At 40.5% G+C, this 19923-nt stretch overlaps 1 protein-coding gene across 3 annotated transcripts in view; it reads left to right on the top strand.

Annotated features, from left to right (window-relative positions):
• Positions 1-19923, top strand: part of LOC147023539 (uncharacterized) — a 181810-nt gene that overhangs the window by 4913 nt on the left and 156974 nt on the right. For all 3 annotated transcript variants that reach the window (XM_085889036.1, XM_085889037.1, XM_085889035.1), the window contains exon 2: positions 1-38. This exon is cut by the window's left edge and continues 24 nt beyond it. In XM_085889036.1, coding sequence (XP_085745162.1) covers positions 1-38 — 38 coding nt within the window. The remainder of the gene's footprint in view (positions 39-19923) is intronic.

Genomic DNA, 19923 nt, shown 5'->3' with positions numbered 1-19923 from the left:
CAGCACTAAAGGAGCTGGTGAGCGTGAAGCATGTCTCGGTGAGTTTTACGACTCGTGTTTCACGACATTGTCCGAGTGTTATAATACGGTAGATTGTGTGTGATCGTCACGAGTTCATGGCACATTCAAAATTGTTCTCGGAATAACATATCAGCCCTCACCGTAGTACTCCAAGAGCTCACAATAGTCGACTTTTATTTTCAACTTGCAGGCATACATGAGTGGGTAAACAAATAAAACAAGTGAAATCCTTCAATACAGCGCGTGTGGTGAAGCAAATGAGTACACTAATGTTAAAATATGCAATTTATGCCTTTTCAGTTGAAAAAACAATTAGAAAGCGTACTTAACATTTGAAATGTAAAAATCTTGTTATTATTGTGATAAGCACCTTTATATATAACAGAAGGAATGAAATCGTTCGATACAGCGTGGCAGGAGGCCGCAAAAGAATGATTGTAAGTAAATTTCAACTACTAATGCATGACGAAACACTTTTTTATGGCTAATATTAAAGAGAATGATGGCATAAGAAGGACTTAGCTTTCTGCGTTCGGCGCGAAATGCCATGGTGGACGGAAATGACGTTTTTCGTTCGTTCGTACATGAGGGGGGAGCGTTTCTTCGTTTTTTTCCATCAAGCAATAAATTAAATGGTTTTCACATATATATAACACATTAGTTTCACAAATTTCCATTGAAATACTCAGGTATTTTCGTCGAGGTTACGCACTGCGTCTACCGGACGGCCGTCATTGGCTGTCTTGAGGCACGTGTGGGGGGGGGGGGGGGGACACCGGACCCACCGGAGACGTGGTCGACGACGCCAGGGACATTTCAAACTCTGTGCAATTGTATACAGCGCACGCGCTGTAAAAATCCAAATGAAATACAGTTAAAATGTATTGAAATAGAAGGGTACGTGGTGGAGCTCATACCTCCACTCAGATCCGGATCTTCACCAAAATCTAATGAATTCTTCCTTCCTTGTCCACCAAGGTTCATCCGAATCTATCCGCAACTTTTTGAGATGTTGTGCTGTTTGTCATTTCTGGCCTGATCTCTCAATGGTGAATAATCACTTAAAAATGATAGTAGATGGTTCCGGATCTTCACCAAGATCTAATCATTTTCGTTCTTGCAGCACACCCAACCTAACCACCGAATTTCATCTGAATCCATCCACAACTTTTTGAGATATTCTGCACAAAAATAAAACAAACAAGACAAGAAAGATGTTATACATAGTACGATACTTGTGAAATCGAGAAAATAAATGAGACCTAAAAAAATAAAAAAAACAATTGGTCGTTGAATTCAATGACAAAATATGCAACTCTTCAAATTTTGTCAATCAGGTGAAAATTGACAATTTTATAAATGCGGCAGATGTCGACTTTTTGGCCTCTGTTGACCTCGACAATACTTGTTCATCGAATTCATTGACCTGATATGCAAATCCTCTTTAAATTTCAAGTTGATTCGATGAAAATTGAGGATTTTAGAAATTTGACAAAGTTGTTGACCTTTTGACCTCAAAAACCATAAGCTTCTTGCTTATGATGAACTCAACCAGATGATGAAGTTTCGTGAAGATCGGTTTGAAAGTGTGACCCTTCGGTGATTGACATACAAAGAAACAAATAAACAGAATAATGCACACGACCAACCAACATACTTGAAAAATCTTTGATTTTTCACAAGTAGCAAACAAACACAGATAGGGGTGAAAACATAACCTCTATTCGCCTTCAGTGGTGGAGGTAAAAATGAAATATGGCGTTGCCTGGCCTATTATGAGCAAGTCGTTACGAGAATTGTTTTATTATCCCCTCATATATTAACCATGACTTCTGTTGTTTATAAAGGTGTACTGAAGCAGGTGAAGCACTGTGGTGTGTTCAGATACCAAGCAGCTAGATAGTGCTGCCAAGCCAGCTGTTCCTTATCAATGGTTTCAAATGGAGTGCTTGCTTGAGTGCTTTAGCCACTTGGTGACTGCTCTACAATAAACTTGGTAACTGAACACACCTCCTGGGGTAATAGTGTTGCAAAGTTGGATGGGATTCCAATGGGGAGCCTTAATTTTAAATGTCTATGTGCCTACATCAGTGATACGTCTTTATTTCAGTGATAATTTGCTTTACAGTTTTCCGTTGTACTTTGAATGGCTTCTCTTCGAAGAATGTAAAGGGACAGTAAGTAGCGAAGGAATGATAATGGTGGGAAGGAATAAGGGAGAGTGAATAGGTTGAGTCAACTCCGGCTTCCGCCTCCCCGAAACCCAACTCCTTTCACCCTCCTATCCCTCTTCCCACCTCCATCCCATATGCTCCTTCCATGCCTCTTCCCTTTCTTCCCATTCCTTCTATTTCCTCTCAAACTTTTCATTATTTTTTTTCTTTCTCTTTTCTCAATACGATTGCTCTATAATTTAGCCCCCCCCCCCCAACTTCCCCTTCAGACCTCATGCGTACGTCATAAATATATTGATCATAATAGAGAGAGAGAGAGAAAGATCCCAATGCTGTGTTTAGCTATCACAGACAAAAGCTTCTGTTGCGTTCCACATGATATGCTCCTTTATGGTCTTTTTTTTTTTTCCTCCCAACTATTGTTCAATGATATCATAAATGCCATTATTACCTCATTACTGTTTATTACAGTGTGTGTTGCTGTTTATAAAATGTGGAAGATGGCCTTATTACTCATATTTTGTGCTATATCGAATGAGTGTTTCCGCTCATTAATCAGCATTATAACACGTTTTCCCATTTATTGGCAATCCGCTGTGGGGCAGGATAGCTCTGGAGCGATGCCGTTGCTGCTTCTTCCATAACATGTAAGAAGTGCTCTGCATGCAATCATGCATTGTATATATATGTATATATATATATATATATATATATATATATATATATATATATATATATATATATATATGTATATGTATATGTATGTATGTATGTATATGTATATACATATATACATATACATATATACATATATACATATACATATATATATATATATATATATATATATATATATATATATATATATATATATATATATATATATATATATATATATATATATATCGTTGACCGAGAATTAACAGGGTCCAACTACACTTTTTTAAAGTTTGAGAAAAATGAAATCAAAAATTCAAAGTGGAATTACCACTATCTCATAACATTTTATTTTCATATCTTGTGCTACATAACAGGTACATATAAAGGTTACATAAAATAATCTTACTTAGTTTCCTCTGTTGCCCTTCTTCATGGACTTCTTCTAAATTTGAATGAAATGTCAGATAGACCCTGTTAATTCTCGGTCGACGATATATATATTTTATATATACAGCTCTGGAAAATATATATACAGCTCTGGAAAAATTATATATACAGATATAAAAAAAAAAAATTATAAAAATTATAAATTACATATATATACATATATGTATATATAATATATATATGTATATATTATATATACAGCTCTGGAAAAAATTAAGAGACCACTGTAAAATCATCAGTTTTTCTGGTTTTACTATTTATAGGCATGTGTTTGAGTAAAATAAACATTTTTGTTTTATTCTATAAACTACTGACAACATTTCTCCCAAATTCCAAATAAAAATATTGTCATTTAGAGCATTTATTTGCAGAAAATGACAACTGGTCAAAATAACAACAAAGATTCGGTGTTTTCAGACCTCAAATAATACAAACAAAACAAGTTCATATTCATTTTAAACAACACAATACTAATGTTTTAACTTAGGCAGAGTTCAAAAAACAATATTTTGTGGAATAACCCTGATTTTCAATCACAGCTTTCATGCGTCTTGGCATGCTCTCCACCAGTCTTTCACATTGCTGTTGGTGACTTTTTGCCACTCCTGGCGCAAATATTTAAGCAGCTCGGTTTTGTTTGATGGCTTGTGACCATCCATCTTCCTCTTGATCACATTCCAGAGGTTTTCAATGGAGTTCAGGTCTGGAGATTGGGCTGGCCATGACAAGGTCTTGATCTGATGGTCCTCCATCCACACCTTGATTGACCTGGCTGTGTGGCATGAAGCATTGCCCTGCTGGAAAAACCAATCATCAGAGTTGGGGAACGTTGTCAGAGCAGAAGGAAGCAAGCAAGTGTTCTTCCAGGACAACCTTGTACGTGGCTTGATTCACGAGTCCTTCACAAAGACAAATCTGCCCGATTTCAGCCTTGCTGAAGCACACCCAGATCATCACCGATCCTCCACCAAATTTCACAGTGGGTGCGAGACACTGTGGCTCGTAGGCCTCTCTAGGTCTCCGTCTTACCATTAGACAACCAGGTGCTGGGCAAAGCTGAAAATTGGACTCATCAGAGAAGATGACCTTGCTCCAGTCCTCTGCGGTCCAATCCTTATGGTCTTTTGCAAACCTCAGCCTGGCTCTTCTTTGCTTCTCATTGACGAAGGGCTTTTTTCTGGCTTTGCACGACTTCAGCCCTGCCCCTAGGAGCCTGTTTCGAATCGTCCTCGCCGTGCACTTCACCCCAGCTGCCGTTTGCCATTCTTTTTGTAGGTCACTTGATGTCATTCTGCGGTTTTTGAGTGACATTTGAATGAGTTGGCGATCATCCCGGTCAGTGGAAAGTCGTTTTCGCCCTCTGCCAGTCTGTAGCTTTGTTGTCCCCAATGTCTGCTGCTTGACCTTGTTCTTATGAACCGCCGTCTTTGAAATTTTAAGGATGGAAGCAACGTGACGCTTACTGTATCCCTCTGCCAGTAAAGCCAGAATTGAACCCTTCTTTTCCTCTCTCAAAACTTTTCTTTTCAACTCTTTTGGCACGGTCAATAGTTAATTTTTTGATTCCAATTACTTTTGAGGTACTACGAGCACTGTTTTTGCCATCCAGCTGGTCCGATTGCAAGAGGATAGTGATGACCACAGCAGTGGTTGTTATACTTTTCCTTGTTAAATAAGATTTGGTTCAGGTACTGATCACCTAATCAGTACCTCACCAAGTAGAATGAGGTGTTCTTGTGTTGGAATTCAACAGACACTGGAATGTAATGGCTGCCATACATGTAGAGATGCTGATTTAAAAAAATTTTTGGAGTGGTCTCTTATTTTTTTTCCAGAGCTGTATGTATAAATATATATTGTTCGGGATAATGTCTGGTAGAGTGTGTATACTCTTTTTGAGAAGTATTTTTCCATCCTACAATTTATTTGTGGCCTTCATACATGTAAGTCCATGATGTACAGCACAAGTGCTTGAGGTACATAACCGAGCAAGCCGGCTCAGAATCTCTCCTTAATTTATTACCAGCTGATGTATTTTTTTTTTCACGATCCTGGGTATGATTTATGTTACGAAACAGGACACTTTCACCTGCCTGATTATGCACATTATAAGGGAATTAGGTCTTTGGCACTGCTGCATGCATTAAATGACATGATGTCAGGACTCACGATGTTGCGAATGGCAGTGAGACAGGAATGTTTGCATGCTAATTTAGGTCAGGGCCAAGAGGCCATACCCCGTTTTTCCTGTTCACAAATTCCTTATTTTTTAACATTGCTCAACGCTCCAGGCTTTGGCAGCTGGGCCTCAAAGCTCCATTTGGTCCCAGTTGAGCAACATGTTTAATCCACAATCATTTACTGTGATCCCTGAGGTGTCATACTGTGTAGCAACAACCGTAGAAAGTAGCACGTCCACGATCACTTATTTTCCTTTTTAACCTGCATGAAACAATGGGTAATGTTTAATAGGGATGGATAAACTATAGTTACCTCTATAAAATAAAAACAAGTGAAAGTAGTTTGAAAATATAAATTGCCGAAAACCAAAAATTTGATAAAAATTTCCTTTACTTGTGTCATGCAGCAATACATTAAAATGTACCATTTGCACAAAAGATGATGTTACAGTTCACTTAACGTGGGAAATCAAATGTGATTGACGAGGTGGAGTGGATGAAACTGTGCTATCAGAACAGGGTGCTGAGATCTGAAAAAGAAGCACATAATCCTTCCGCTCTTCCAATCGTGCAATCTGTGTTGCACAGTATATGAACGATCTCTCTCCCCCCCCCGTTTCCCCCCCGTTTCCCCCCGTCTCCCCCCGTGTCCCCCCCCCGTTCCTATCTCTATCTGTCCTCCACCTCTACCTCTCTCTCTCCAGAGGAGATTCATGTTCAATCAGCATACTCTACTTTTATTATAATATCGGATTCTGATGTACCACACTCTGTTACAGAGTGTCGATGCTGCCAAAGCAGTTTCTTGGTAAGGGTTAAACTATTTGGTTTACCATTGCTGTCCCAGCAGTTGTTGGGGCAGGAATTTGGAATTTCTTCAGGGTTCTGGCAATAACTCTCCTATTCTTCATGAAGGACACCATGAGATCTTTAACATCCATCAACGCATACTGGCAGATGGGACGCTCAGTTTGACGTCCATCCGAGGGACGGCACACACATTGATTAATCATCCTGCCTGTGAAACACCGGGATGACGGTTTATAGCTGTGCCGGGATTCATACCCAGGCTAGACAGCTTAGAGGCAAGTGTGTTCACCTCTCAGTCACCCTGCCAGCATTAATTATAATATACATTTATTATCACATACTTTTTAACAAACATGCATTTTATGGACAAAAGCAACAGAACTGTGATCACATTGTGCTGACTGCCATGGGACATTTCAGGCGTTAACCCTTCGTCGTGGAAAAAGAGGGTTAATGCCTGAAATGGGTTAACACTCGCTCACTTATAGTGAAACTCAAAATCCAGATTTACTGCTCACCTCCACTCATCTGTTCTTTCTTTCTCCCGTGTAATCAACTTATTCAGTCTTTTCAATATCATTCTTTCCTCCATCATAACCATGATCTTTTACACCCCCATTACACCCCCCCGCCCCCCCCCAAGCCCACCTCTTTATGGGTTTCCAGTTTTTCCTTCCACTTCTTTGATTGAGACTTTGCAGCTGTATCCATCTTGTTCACCCCCTGTGTCCTCTCCTTCTTCCCATTCTTTCTCGCATCCCTTATTTCTCCAAGTCTCCCTCTATTTTGTCCCTCATCCCCACTGTTGGTGTGTTCCACCTTCCATCCTCTCTCTTTCTACTGTTATTTTCGTTCTGTTACTTCCTGATACGTTTTGTGTTCTCGCTCCTCCATGAGCCTCGGCACTGCATACAAAAAGGAAACGCCGAAATGTCAGCTCCTTGCTTCCCACGATGGTTTAGCATACCTCCGTCAATGTTCTGTTGATTTCATCCATTGGTCTACCGTCCGCCGACACAATTTGACACCAGCCTTCACAAGCAAATTGTGGCTTTTTTTTTCTTCTCAAACTTGCTGTCAGGAGATGAAGCACACGTTGGAGTGACACAATCTTCAGAGGAACCCATGTACACAGCATAAAAGTTCCAAGACCAGGATAAAATACAACTTGATTTTCTGATAAAAATGCAACAAACAACAAAGCTGCATGCCAAAATCTTTGTTTATCGTATGAGTAAAATGCAGGCAGGAAGACATTGTTGTACCATTTCTGTTTCGTATTCAAACTCATTCGCGTAGCACTGTGGTCTGAAGCAAACCACGAACAAATATCACAAGTAGACCCTCTCCCACCTGCTCATGTCTCCAGAGCCAAACACATTTATATTGTCCCTTGGGTTTAAGCACTGTGTCTTGCTTACCCACTAAATATACGACATGATCTGCCACTAGAACCGAGTTGAATTGATCGAGCCGGCCAATGTCAACTAATTACGTGTATATGTTAGCTTTGTAATAATGCTTGTTGTATCATACATGACCTCCTGTGCTGACTTAAAGGCACTGAATTATTTGATTAATTTTTCACTATTTTTTTTTTAATGAATGGAAGAATAATTTTAATGAAAGCAGGCTTTCGGGGGAGGGAGGACAGGGAGGTAGTGTATACTCTCCTGAGAGAACTGTCTCAATAATTTCACCAATTTGGTGCTCACAACAATGAAGCAACGGAGTAGTAATCCCCTCTATCTGTGTCTAACTCCTATTCCCCTGCTATATCTACCCTGGGAGCTCCCAATCCATTGGCCAAACCTCGATCTCCTTGTTTGTCCTCTTTTCTCATCTTCATTTATTAATGTCTCAAATCCAAGTCTTTTTCCATACCCTACATGAGTGCCCCCCCCTCCCTCCTTTTCCCTGGTTTAACTATGTCGCTGCATTGTGGCCTAGATATAATGCTTCTTATATTCCTACCTCGACCATGGCACCCATGGTACTGTGCTTGTGAGAGAGAGAGGTAGGTATATATGAGATTTGATCTGAATCCTTCAGCTTATTGAGTGATTTATTTAATGACTATCTCACAGACCATCTGTTCGGCAGCGTCCATCATTACGGTTTTACCTTCCCCCCCAGAATGTCTCTGAAGCTTGTTTATTATTTTTCTTTTTTTGAAAGGTCCACAACCTTGGTTTTGCCTGGTGGTTATATCCATTGTGTGAAAGATGTGGGAGGGGGGGGGGTATGCTTTGAGTGCAGTGGGCAACGTCAAATGACATAACGTACTGGTTCTCCCGTCTGTATCAACAGTTGTGATTTGTATATCATGGACACCCTCAGGGTTCTCTCACCAGTGTACTAGTAGTTGTCACCACAGTGGTTTTTCAGTCAGCCTTCATTGCTGAGGATCATCTCTCTTGCCACTTGCTCTTTCTGACTTTCACTCCGTTTCCTCCCACTCAGTATCCTCCTCCTTTTATACTTTGATCCCTCTCACTTTTTATTTTCTATACTATAAAAGGAAGTGTGCGTGCGTGTGAGTTCCACCTATTGGTTGGACAGTTCACCTGACTTCACACACAATTTCTATACGACAGCCACCAACTTAGGAATCCTTTATAATTACCCTTTAGAATTATCCTTTAGAACCCTTTATAACTACCTTTTTCTCTCAAGCAGCGGTTTTACTGTGGAGGTTATACAGGTTTGCTATTATTTCCGACTATTTTCTCAAATTGTGAGTCGAACAGGTGACCGTGTCAGATGGGTTTCTGTGAAGTCGGTGATAGCATGATTGAGGAGCAGAAAACGTTACATATTCTGCTGTTTTCATGCGGGAATGCCCGTTTGCTTTTGTGAGCGGAAGGAAGGTGAGAGTGAGATGAGACATCTTTAGAAGAGGGAGAGTGATGGAGGTGTTGAGGACATTTTGGTAGGAAGGGTGGTTTTGGGAAGGGAGGTTTGAAGGCTTGAGTGTGTGGAGTGGATCGATGCCTTGGGGTTGGAAAGGGAAGGGTGAAGATTTGGGGTTGGGGTGGGGGGGGTGAGAGCAAAGATGGGACAGAGTTGGGATAGGGAGGCTGAGGCTTTTTTGTTGAAGTTATCAGAATTGCATGTGTAAGTTTACTTACAGTAAAAATGTAAGTGTGTGTGTGTGTGTGTGTGTGTGTGTCACTGTGTGGGGTAGAGGGAGGAGTGTGGAGAGGGGCTGACACAATCACCTGACAGGTAATGCGCTAGTACTAGTAATACCTGCTCCCTCTATGAGCGGAATATGGTGTCACTACCCCCTTTCCTCAGGCAGGGATCTGTGGTTAAATCACTTGCACTATTCCACATTTTCAGGTGAAAATTGCAAGTCGTCTCCCCACCCTCATGGGGATATAGGATGTTATGAGGTGGGACCTAACGAAAACCCACCTCTGACCCAGAGGTTCGGAACGAAATGGGGTGTTATTTTTTGCCCATGACCTGACACTGCATACCCCAAGCATGTATGCAGAATTTTATGGAGATCAGCCAAGCCGTTTTCGATTCTATAAGATGCATACATACATACATACATACATACATACATACATACATACATACATACATACATACAGTTAAACACGATAACATGATCTTTTATAACACAATTATTATTGTTACTGCTGTCATTGTGGCCGTGGTTGTTGTTTGTGTGTTCCTTCCATGTACTTTTATATATATTTTCTATTGCTTCGAAAAGTATTACGATATATATATATATATATATATATATATATATATATATTTTTTTTTTTTTTGTGTGCTCCTTCTGAGTCCTAATTTAAAGGATAGCCTCGTGTTGGCTTAGTGGTTAGGGTGGATGGCTTGAGATCTTAGGGCTTGAAACCTTCGGGTCCTGAGCTCGAGCTCCTTTTTCCACTGAATTAACACCAGGTGGGGCTGACTCAGCCTGTCATCCTTTTGAGGTTGGCAAGTGCACTCGTCCGGGGGCACAGCATCAGCGGCATAGTCGTGCCCCAACAAAATGATAGCTATCCAGCAGCCAAGTTGCCATATCCAAGAAGAAGAATTTCAAGGATTCCTGCTCTCCGAGAATAATAAATGTTACTGCTGGAGCTGCTGCATTAATCTCCCATGCCTGAATCTTCTTTTTCAATCCCAGAAAGATGGGCTTTTAAAACAGGCATATTTCTGATTAAACATACACAAATTTTTGGTCCAAGTGAATTTATCATTGCATTATGTTTCTATCTGAGTAAGTCAATGATTAGCTTTCCAAACTCCCATTTTTATTATTCTATGACAGCAATGTGCAAAATTTGGTGGAGATTGGCCCAGCAATTTTTGATTATATAATTATCAGACACACAGAGAATTGCCTTATTTTATACAACCAAAGGTACCCGGGGCTGCTGGGCAAGGCCGGGTCCCTCCTCCCACTCCTTCCCCTCCATTCCCTCTCACTCCGTCCCCTGCCTCCCCACATCATTCTATTCCCTCCATTCACAAGTGAGAGATGTGGGTGGGTCTTAATTTACTGCTTTTGACGTTTGCACGCGGGACATGCTTCAGAGCCTCATTGGCATGCATTGCTGTTTATGCAATCGCTGATGATTCGCTAATAAGTGATGAAACCGGTCCGGTAGCTGAGGGGGTGTATAGCATTGAGATTCTTGTGTGTACTATGTGTGAACGTCTTTATAGTAGTTGAGGAACTCTGGGAACAGTTCGAAACAGCACAACACTTACCTTGTGTAGGTCTTATTGGGTTGCTTTACACAATTTATCTGGCTAGAGGAGTGTGGGAGGGGTCAATCATATATGTATATGTATGTATATATGTATGTGTATATATATATATATATATATATATATGTATATATATATATATATATATATATATATATATATATATATATATATATATATATATATATATACTGTATGTACAACCATTGGTTAAACATCTGGATTTTGGGCTGTTTACCTGTCTTCCTTGTCACACACCCAATCAATGCACAACTTGTTGAGATATCCTGGTCACAGACAAATGGACAGGGGTGAAAACAACCTTTGCCCACCTTCGGTGCCAGAGGTAATAAGCATTTAAAAATCGTCCTGTGCAGGGAGAAGCCCCAGATATGACTTTCCCATCAGTGTTAAGACGCAACCAAACACATATATGGTGTCTCCCGCTGGAAAGGCTGCCTGAATGTTGGGAAGGTTGACATCGTCTTTCCGATTGCAGACTCCATTAAATAAATCAGCAAGCCTGCCGTGTTCACACGAGGTAATTGCGCAAGGTTCAAAGTCCACTCACTGGCAGCGATGGTTGATGGCTTGGGTAGAACACGTACATCTATGAACCTTCGGGCCTTGCACCGATCTATGTGGCCTTGGGAACCTGATCCTCAACCCCCCTCCACCCAACCCCAAATCCTCAACACCCCCCACCCAAGCCCAAGCTTTCAACACCTCCACCCAACCCAAAATCTTCAGCCCCCAACCCCTCCCAACACCTCAACCTCCCTCTCCCAACTCTCTGCCCCTGACCATCCCCAACTCTGTCCTCCCTCCCCCTTTCTTCTTCAAGTCATCAACCCTCTCTCCCCCCACCAACCCCTGAGTTCTCAATAAGGGTGAATGCCTGAATGATTAAAACATGCCTATGTTGTTCCTGTTCCCATTCGTTAAGAACAATGTTAAAGTAATTAACGATGGAACCTAAATTCACACTCTCTTCCCCCCTTTCTTCCTGTTAACAACATTCCTGTTCTCATTTGTTAAGAACAATGTTTAACGTAAATAAAAAAACACGTTTAGTTCACTATCTCACGATATTCTGTCATCTCACAATTCTTCAGTAAAAATACCGCTAAATAAGCTAAATAATAATAAATAAATAAAAGATCATTCGTAATGGAACCAGAGTTGGTGTCAAAGCCACCCAATGCTCGCCTGCTTATATTTATCGTTTTTAAAAGACTAGTCTAATAATATTTTTTTATAAGGCATTACAGTGAAGTCTGATCCAAATAATTTTAAAGCAATATATGTATTTGTATATTGTAATCAGTAAAAAATGGTGTGGTAGATAAAAACATTAGAAAGGAAATAACTTGCACCAAAAACTTTAACATTTTCACGCTCACGCTCACGCTCATGCTGGGGGTATCGCTATAGCTCTCTGTTCTTCGAACAGGCGAGCTAAAAGTAATAGGCAACCAGAGCTCCTCGGCCAAAGACCTTGACAATGAAAACCGTTTTATGGTCCCTGGTCAAGTAATTTGGAGAAAATCGTCGGATCGACAGACAGCAAAACAAACAAACACAAAGAATGAACATATTATTATTATATTGGAGAAAGGTTTAAAAAAAAAATACTCCCTTGACATACAGACCTTTTTCATTTTTAATCGACTTCAGTTACTCTCAAAAGAGATGTTTGTTTGACAGTCGATATTTATTCCAAGTCTTTAATGAGTGTATTTTTGTTGTGGTTTTAAGTTTAATCATAAACTGAGACGCATCCTCTCCGTCAAATGTGTACCTTGTCTTCAGTTTTAACGTTATTGCTTGATCAAATTTCAAAATTCGTCATCTGAATCAGCGCCCCTTCTCCACTCCTTGTCCCTCTCCCTTCAATGCCTCAAATTGTCTGAAATTAGTGAGTCACAGCTTTCTTAACAAATGAATATGTGATAGAAATTGTTTTCACATCCGTTTGCCTTTGTTTCGAGACTGTTTGAAATTCCGTGTATGAATAACACATAATCTGCACTGATTTACTTCTGCTGAGAAAAAAAGAAGCCAATTTACAATGTTGTTCAAAGTGTTATTATTATGCATTTTATTGAATTGCTGTAGCTGGCTGCCTACTTGTTCAGGGGCATGTTGAGTTGCTGGGCATTGACCGTATGTTATAGATTGCATTAATTGGAAAGACTAGCTCTTTCGTCATGTTAAAGTAGCAATTTCCACATTGCAAACAAATGAAAACTCATTTTCTCGCCTTGTTAGCAATTTTCCCGTTCCTGACGAGCATTGTTTTTACATGAAGTGAATGGTAAAGCCGTTATCAGCCATCGGCCGCAGTGCCCCTGCATAAACCTCCTTATAGAGGGTATTTCTGGAATGTTATGAGCTGTCAAGAGCCGACTTTGGGCATGCCAGCTCTCAGCTCGAGGCGGACAGCTGAAATATGCTGAATTTTTTTTTCTTCTTTCTGTAACTCTCTAAAAAGGTCACTTCTCAAAGAAGGAAAGCAAGACAGCATTGTAGGATTGTAGACTTTGGTGTGAAGGTTAATTGGGGAAGTTCAACTTGTCTGTGAAGTCTCCCTCTTTCTCTCTCACTTAACTTTTCAGTTTTTGTTATGATGCCAGACCAAAATAAATCTATATCCTTAAATTGGGATCCATTTTCTGAGTTAAGGCTTCTCCCATTTTCTTTAATTTGCTTGCAGTTCATCTCGTCCTTATCATCAATAATATCTGACCGACGGTCAGTTTGTTTGCTTTTGATAGGTCTGATATTTTTTCATTTCCTTGTTTTTTACATTTTTGCCACCGAAGGTGAAGGAGGTTATGTTTTCACCCCTTTCTGTCTGTCTGTCCATCTGTGTGCAGGATATCTCAAAAAGTAGTTTGGACGGATCTTGGTGAAATTTGGTCGTCAGGTTGGGTGTTTGACGATTACAAATTGATTCAATTTTGGTGAAGATCTGAATCTGGATCTGGATGCGAGAATTATTTAATTTTAAAAGTGATTCTTCACTATTGAGAGGGCTAAAAACGATACATAGCATGAAATTCCAAAAATGTATTTGCTCCATTATGTTGTTGTGGATCAGGCATTGCATGTTGGAGTTATGTTCTCTACCGATTGACCTTCTCGTTTATGATGTATTGATCAGTATATCCTTTCATTTTAATCCTTTCTTCCTATTTTTCTCTGTCACTATTTGTCAACAAAGGCATTAACTTAGCTTGCATTCATGTTGTCAAGGTCTGATCCAGGATAACTTTTTTGTGTGGGTTCACCAAGGTACATAGAGCTTGACAACTAAGGCAAAATCACCTTTGTGGTGGGTGGGATAGGGAGCAGTTCTGGAGAGGGAGGGTTTTACCCCCCCCCCCCTTTCCTCCAGCAACTGAAGCTTTTATTTTTTTATAATTAGATATCGCTTTGATTAGCTGCAGTAGAGTTGCTCAAGCTTGATTACTGATTCTGTAAGTTTTTTTTTTTTTAATTTTTAAACAATGTTTCTGCTGCATATAATATTGACATCAAGACTACCACTGGCCATTACAGGACAGGTTTGAGTGTCGAGGGCGCATTGGCTTTTTCCGGTATTCTGTATCCTGTCTTGCCTGAATTGCAGTCGATTCTCAGCTCAATTGGCCAAGTTAATATTCCGGGGTGCCGGGAGAAGGAGATTAAGGATGATTACCGTGTATGGTGAAGATGACGAGGATTCATCTTGGTCGGTTAATCAAACTAGGACGAGGGGCAGACCACAGTGGGAGAGTACCGATGAGTCGGAGCTTCCCAAAGTGGTTAAAGGCCCCTCTATCCCTGATGAGTAACATGCCAAACTATTGTTCATCGTTTCAGCCTCTGATGGCTTTCAACCCTTATGCCCCGACAACCCAATAACGATGGCTGCACTGAGTAAAAAAAAATAATTTGGAGCCATGTCCAGTACCAAAAATCTCAGATCCGGCGACCTTTTCATTGAGTGTAAATCAGTCACTCAATGGGAGACGGTGTTGAGAGCCTCGTATTTTGGCAGGGTCCGGGTCTCGTGTCGGATTCCTAGGTATCTAAAGGAGAGTCGAGGAGTCATTTACAGGATTGATCCCTCTATTGAAATTGACGATATCAAGAGCCATTGAGTGGATGTGGGAGTTGTTGATGCCCGTAGTCTCACCACGGTCAGGGATGGGGTCACAGTCAATACCACCTCGGTGGTTTTGTCCTTCGGCAACCCAGTCCTTCTCCCAAAAGTTTTCCTGGGGTATCGAGCCTTTACTGTATGGGAATACATGCCAGCCCCCTTAAGATGTTTTAAATGCCAAAAGTTCGGTCATACTGCTCCAGCCTGTCGGGGAAAACAACGCTGCAGCAAATGTAATGGAGAGCACGAATACGGAAGCTGCACTAGTGAAAAAATGCCTTGTGCTAATTGGGTGCGGACCACAGTGCAGCCTTTAGAGGGTGTCCCAAATTCCAAAGAGCTGCCCACATCCAACAGGTGAAGTTGCAGGGGAAACTGTCTTATGCTTAGGCTATCTCGATAGTCCCCAAAATTAAGACCCCAGTAAACGTGGTTAGGAGCAAGACCAAAACTGAGGGCCCGGTTAGCGTACTAACTAAATCAGTGGGAGTTCAGACTGAGACGAAAGATACAGAATGCCAAACTGAGAAAGCAATCACCGATGTAGACATGAATATAACTAAAATGGGGTTCATTGGTTTTATCACTGAAGTCGTAAATTGTGCAGCTCAAGCAAAAAGCAGATCAGAGAAAAAAACAATATTATTTCCGCTGCAGCCGTCAAACATTTGGGCTGGGTGGGGTTTTCTTCCAAGATTACTAATATAATATTCAGCCAATCAGGTCACAAATGCAGAGGGGCAGACTCCAAACAGTTTCAGGATTCCCCTGCTGATTAATGAAAATTATTCAATGAAATGTAAAAAGCTTAGCTGCTCATGGGCCGGAGCTTATTAAATACATCAGCGATCTCACATCCAAACTGGATATAATCTGTTTTCAAGAAACTTGGTTAAAAATAGGAAACTGGGCGAACAGTATAAAGTCCTGAGCATGTTTTATTTTATTTTTTAGTATTTGGCTGCAGCCGATGAATTTGGGTGTGTGGCGTTTTAGAGTCTCGTGGCTCTGATGCCAGTGAACACAAAAAGAAGAAGATACCAGGACAACAATTCTATATGTTTAAATCGGTGAATGAAATCCTGACCTGGAGGAGAAGTAGGTGCAAGGTCTGCTCAATTCCTTATTAATAGCACTGAACCCGTCGCTACGCTGATGGTTGTTGAACAACATAACTTAGACGTGTTAAAATGCAGTAATACAGTTAACTAACATTCAATATTTGCAATTTTTTTATTCCAGAAACATTTTGTTTACAGCTAACAACACAGCTTTATGTCATGATAAAGGGAATATAGTGTTACTGTGTACAATAATTGTCAAGCAACAATTAAGATATGTAGGCTAATTAGTTATGGCTTGATATCTGTAATCCGAAGTGTTTTTTGAAATAATACGTCACTTCTAATTGTGGAAACGTAGGATAATTAGTTATGGCTTGTTTGTAGTTATCAGAGGTTGTTTCTGAAGTAATACACTGCTTCTTGAATCGTGGAAAATACACCGCCATAAAGGTCTCGCATCGCACGAGATGCAATGCCATCTTACTACACCACCATCTTACCAAAGCCGTCATCCAGCTGCCTTGCGCCTGGCATTCAGCCCGTTGCCAACGGACATCAAATTTTTTTGGGGATACACAGTCAAAGCTTGTGGAAGAACTAGAACACAGAACGGATCAGGACATAACATTACAAAAGGAACAGCAGGAGAAGGAGGAAACACCAACAGCAAGGTGGATGAAGAAAATAGACGGAAATGGACAAGGAAATCAGAAAGTCAGAGATATGGGTAATGCTGTTCAACTGCCATCAGCTTGAGTGCTGGTGCTGGGATGTCATCCACGTCTGGAGAGGCCTGGCCTAGCGCTAGACTTAACTCTGTAATGATGTCCCAGACATAACACCGTCACGACGTCCCAACGGAAAGAGTGTGACAGACTGAGAAACCTGGCTACTTTAATATATATATATATATATATATATATATATATATATATATATATATATATATATATATATATATACATTCCAAATTTGGAACGAGACAAAGCATACTTGCAGCAAACTTGTTTTTTTTTTCCACATGGCTCAACACTTTCAAAATAGTGCTGTCATGTTTGTAGTGTGAACCTGTACATTTGAATACATCAACTCAATTCTCAAAACACTTCTCTGGATCCCAGTATGCCAATGGATATATTTTGAAATATTGCTGATAACCTTTAAAGCCAAACACAAATTGGTTCCTGCCTATATTTCTGAACCAATAATACCTTGCACCCCTGTAAAAAAAAATTTGCAGTCTGTACCACAATGGTGTCGTGCATGTTGGCACGACACAGGGCGAAGACAATAGGAAGATGATGAGATGAGATGGCATCCTCAGTCTCTCAAACCGCCCATGTCCCATGAATGACAAAGCAGAGTGAGTAATGGGATGTCTTCTTGATCGCAAACCAAAAGCTCACTCTATCATGCATGTGCTGCGCATTCTCAGCTTTTATTACCTTTGGGGCCTGCCTTCATGCACGGCAGGTTCCTCTCAATCACCACCCATTACTAGTCCACCACAGGGCCCCACAGCTCACTATGCCTCTGTGGCCTGCTGTCTTTGGCTAAACAGCCTGTGATGTTTCCATTCCATTATAACAAGTGCCTTTCTGGTGCCTTGGAGCCCATAAGTCCTTCACCTGGCCTCGCCTGTACAGAAGGTCAACACAACACTCCTTACCCTATTCTTTTCTATAATGGACGGTCACTGCCCCCCCTCAGTGCACACATTACATACAACTTATCTCTGACAGACCCCAATACAAGTGTAAATCTAACCTACTCGAGCACACACAAGAAGTGAACATATATACATACAACTTATCCAACCTATATTTAGCGCCTTCTAACTCTGGACCTCCCACTCCCCCCTTCCGCATAACAATATGATGGAGATTGTCAATATTAATGCTAATTGTCGTACTTTCTCCAGAAATTTTAATCTTTCATTCCTTATTTCAATTAAATGTCAATTCATGCTATAACAGTATCTCTGCCACCGAAAGTAGGTAGAAGTTACATTTTCACTCCTGTTTGCTTGTTTGTCTTTGTCTGTCTCACTGTCTGTGAGCAGGATATCTCAAAAAGTTGTGAATCGGTTCAAATTAAATTTGGTGGGCAGGTTGGGTGTGTGACAAGGACAAACTGATTAGATTTTAGTGAAGATCTGGATCTGGATCTGGCTACGAGATTTTTTAAAGTGATTCTTCAGCATTGAGAGATAATGTCAAAAATGATATGCAGCACAATATCTCAAAGTTTTAGATGGATTACGACAAAACTTGGTGTATGAGTTGGGTATGTGACTGATTCTATTTTGGGTAGGTTGGGCGACTGATTAATCACCAAACTTGATCGACTTTTGTTGAGGTCCGAATGCAGATCCAGCCTACCAGTGCAATACAAAATGTAAACTGTTCAGCCTGATGAAGGTATGCGCTCTTCCAAGTGCCGTTGTAGTTTAGGAATGCCGTTGCATTTATTTTAAGCCCTAGTCCATTAGCATGATCTGTATATTTATTTATCTTCTCTGTACTCATCCCATTCATGCCATTTACTCAATCTATATCCATTTAAAATTAACATTCACATTTCACACATCGGGTATGGTTGCATAACTTTGTATTATCTCCTTTCCCTCGTTATGATGAACAACCTCTTTTTTTTTTTTTTAGTTTCAGCATTTGTTTGTGGATTGTTGATAGCCATCTTTGTGTGAATCACCCTCGTTGGTCTGTTTGTAAACTTTTCATTTGGTACAAAAATTCAAGATCGCTTATTACATGAAACTCAATAATCCTAGCATGTGAAGTTGAAAATCTGATGAATTGGACTCGTCCATGCTTTTTGACATTCAACATCCCTTGCTCTTTTTGCCAACATTTGCCCTTGGAAAAAATTCTCAAGATATCTCATGAAATTCTATTCAGATTGCCCGTCATATCTCGTGATAAATTATTGGAGAGTCGTCAGTTAATCATTATCTGCAGATTCTCAAAGGCCAGGATAGACCTCACGCACGCACGCACGCACGCACGCAGTCACACTTACCCAGAACCAAACAACTACCTGAAACATGACTTTCAACTCGGGTAAGTGTTTTGTTTTCACTCCATCACTCAAACAATACCTCCAGGATAACCCAACTTTATAATTGGCTGACCGCATTGTAAAGCTGGGCCTTTAATGGCAGATCTGTATGGCGACCGTATTATTTGCTGGACCAAGTCTGGATTGAAGAATACACTTCTCTGCTGTGGGGTGGAAACCCTCAACTTACTGAGCGCTCCTTGAGACTGTTAATGCTAAATCCATGCAGATGATTGGAATTTCTAATCAGGAAGTTTAAAAGAGGATTTGATACTTTCGCATTGCACAGATTTGTTGCCGCTTGGTGTTCTACTGTCTCTCATATGGCTTTCCACACGTTTTCTTTCAGGTATGCTCTTCATCAGCCAGAGTAGGTCAATTGTATTCCTCCAACAACCCATTCCTTGTCAATATCTCCAAGACCAAACTTTTCCTCTCACTTGTACTCCTTTGTTTCTCTTTTCTCCCACATGTGGAATCTCTTCACCGCATCAGTTCAATCCCTCTCTTTCCAATCCTTTAGTCCATCCTTCAAGTCCTTTAAATGGCTATACTTTTCAAGAAATAGCCTTTGCCTTCCCAAATACTGTCTGCTCGTC

This window comes from Eptatretus burgeri, chromosome 7 (genome assembly GCF_056783735.1).
Source record: "Eptatretus burgeri isolate ZD-2024b chromosome 7, Ebu_testis_v1, whole genome shotgun sequence".
NCBI classification, from domain to species: domain Eukaryota; kingdom Metazoa; phylum Chordata; class Myxini; order Myxiniformes; family Myxinidae; genus Eptatretus; species Eptatretus burgeri.
This window is presented reverse-complemented; position numbering and strand designations above follow the sequence as displayed.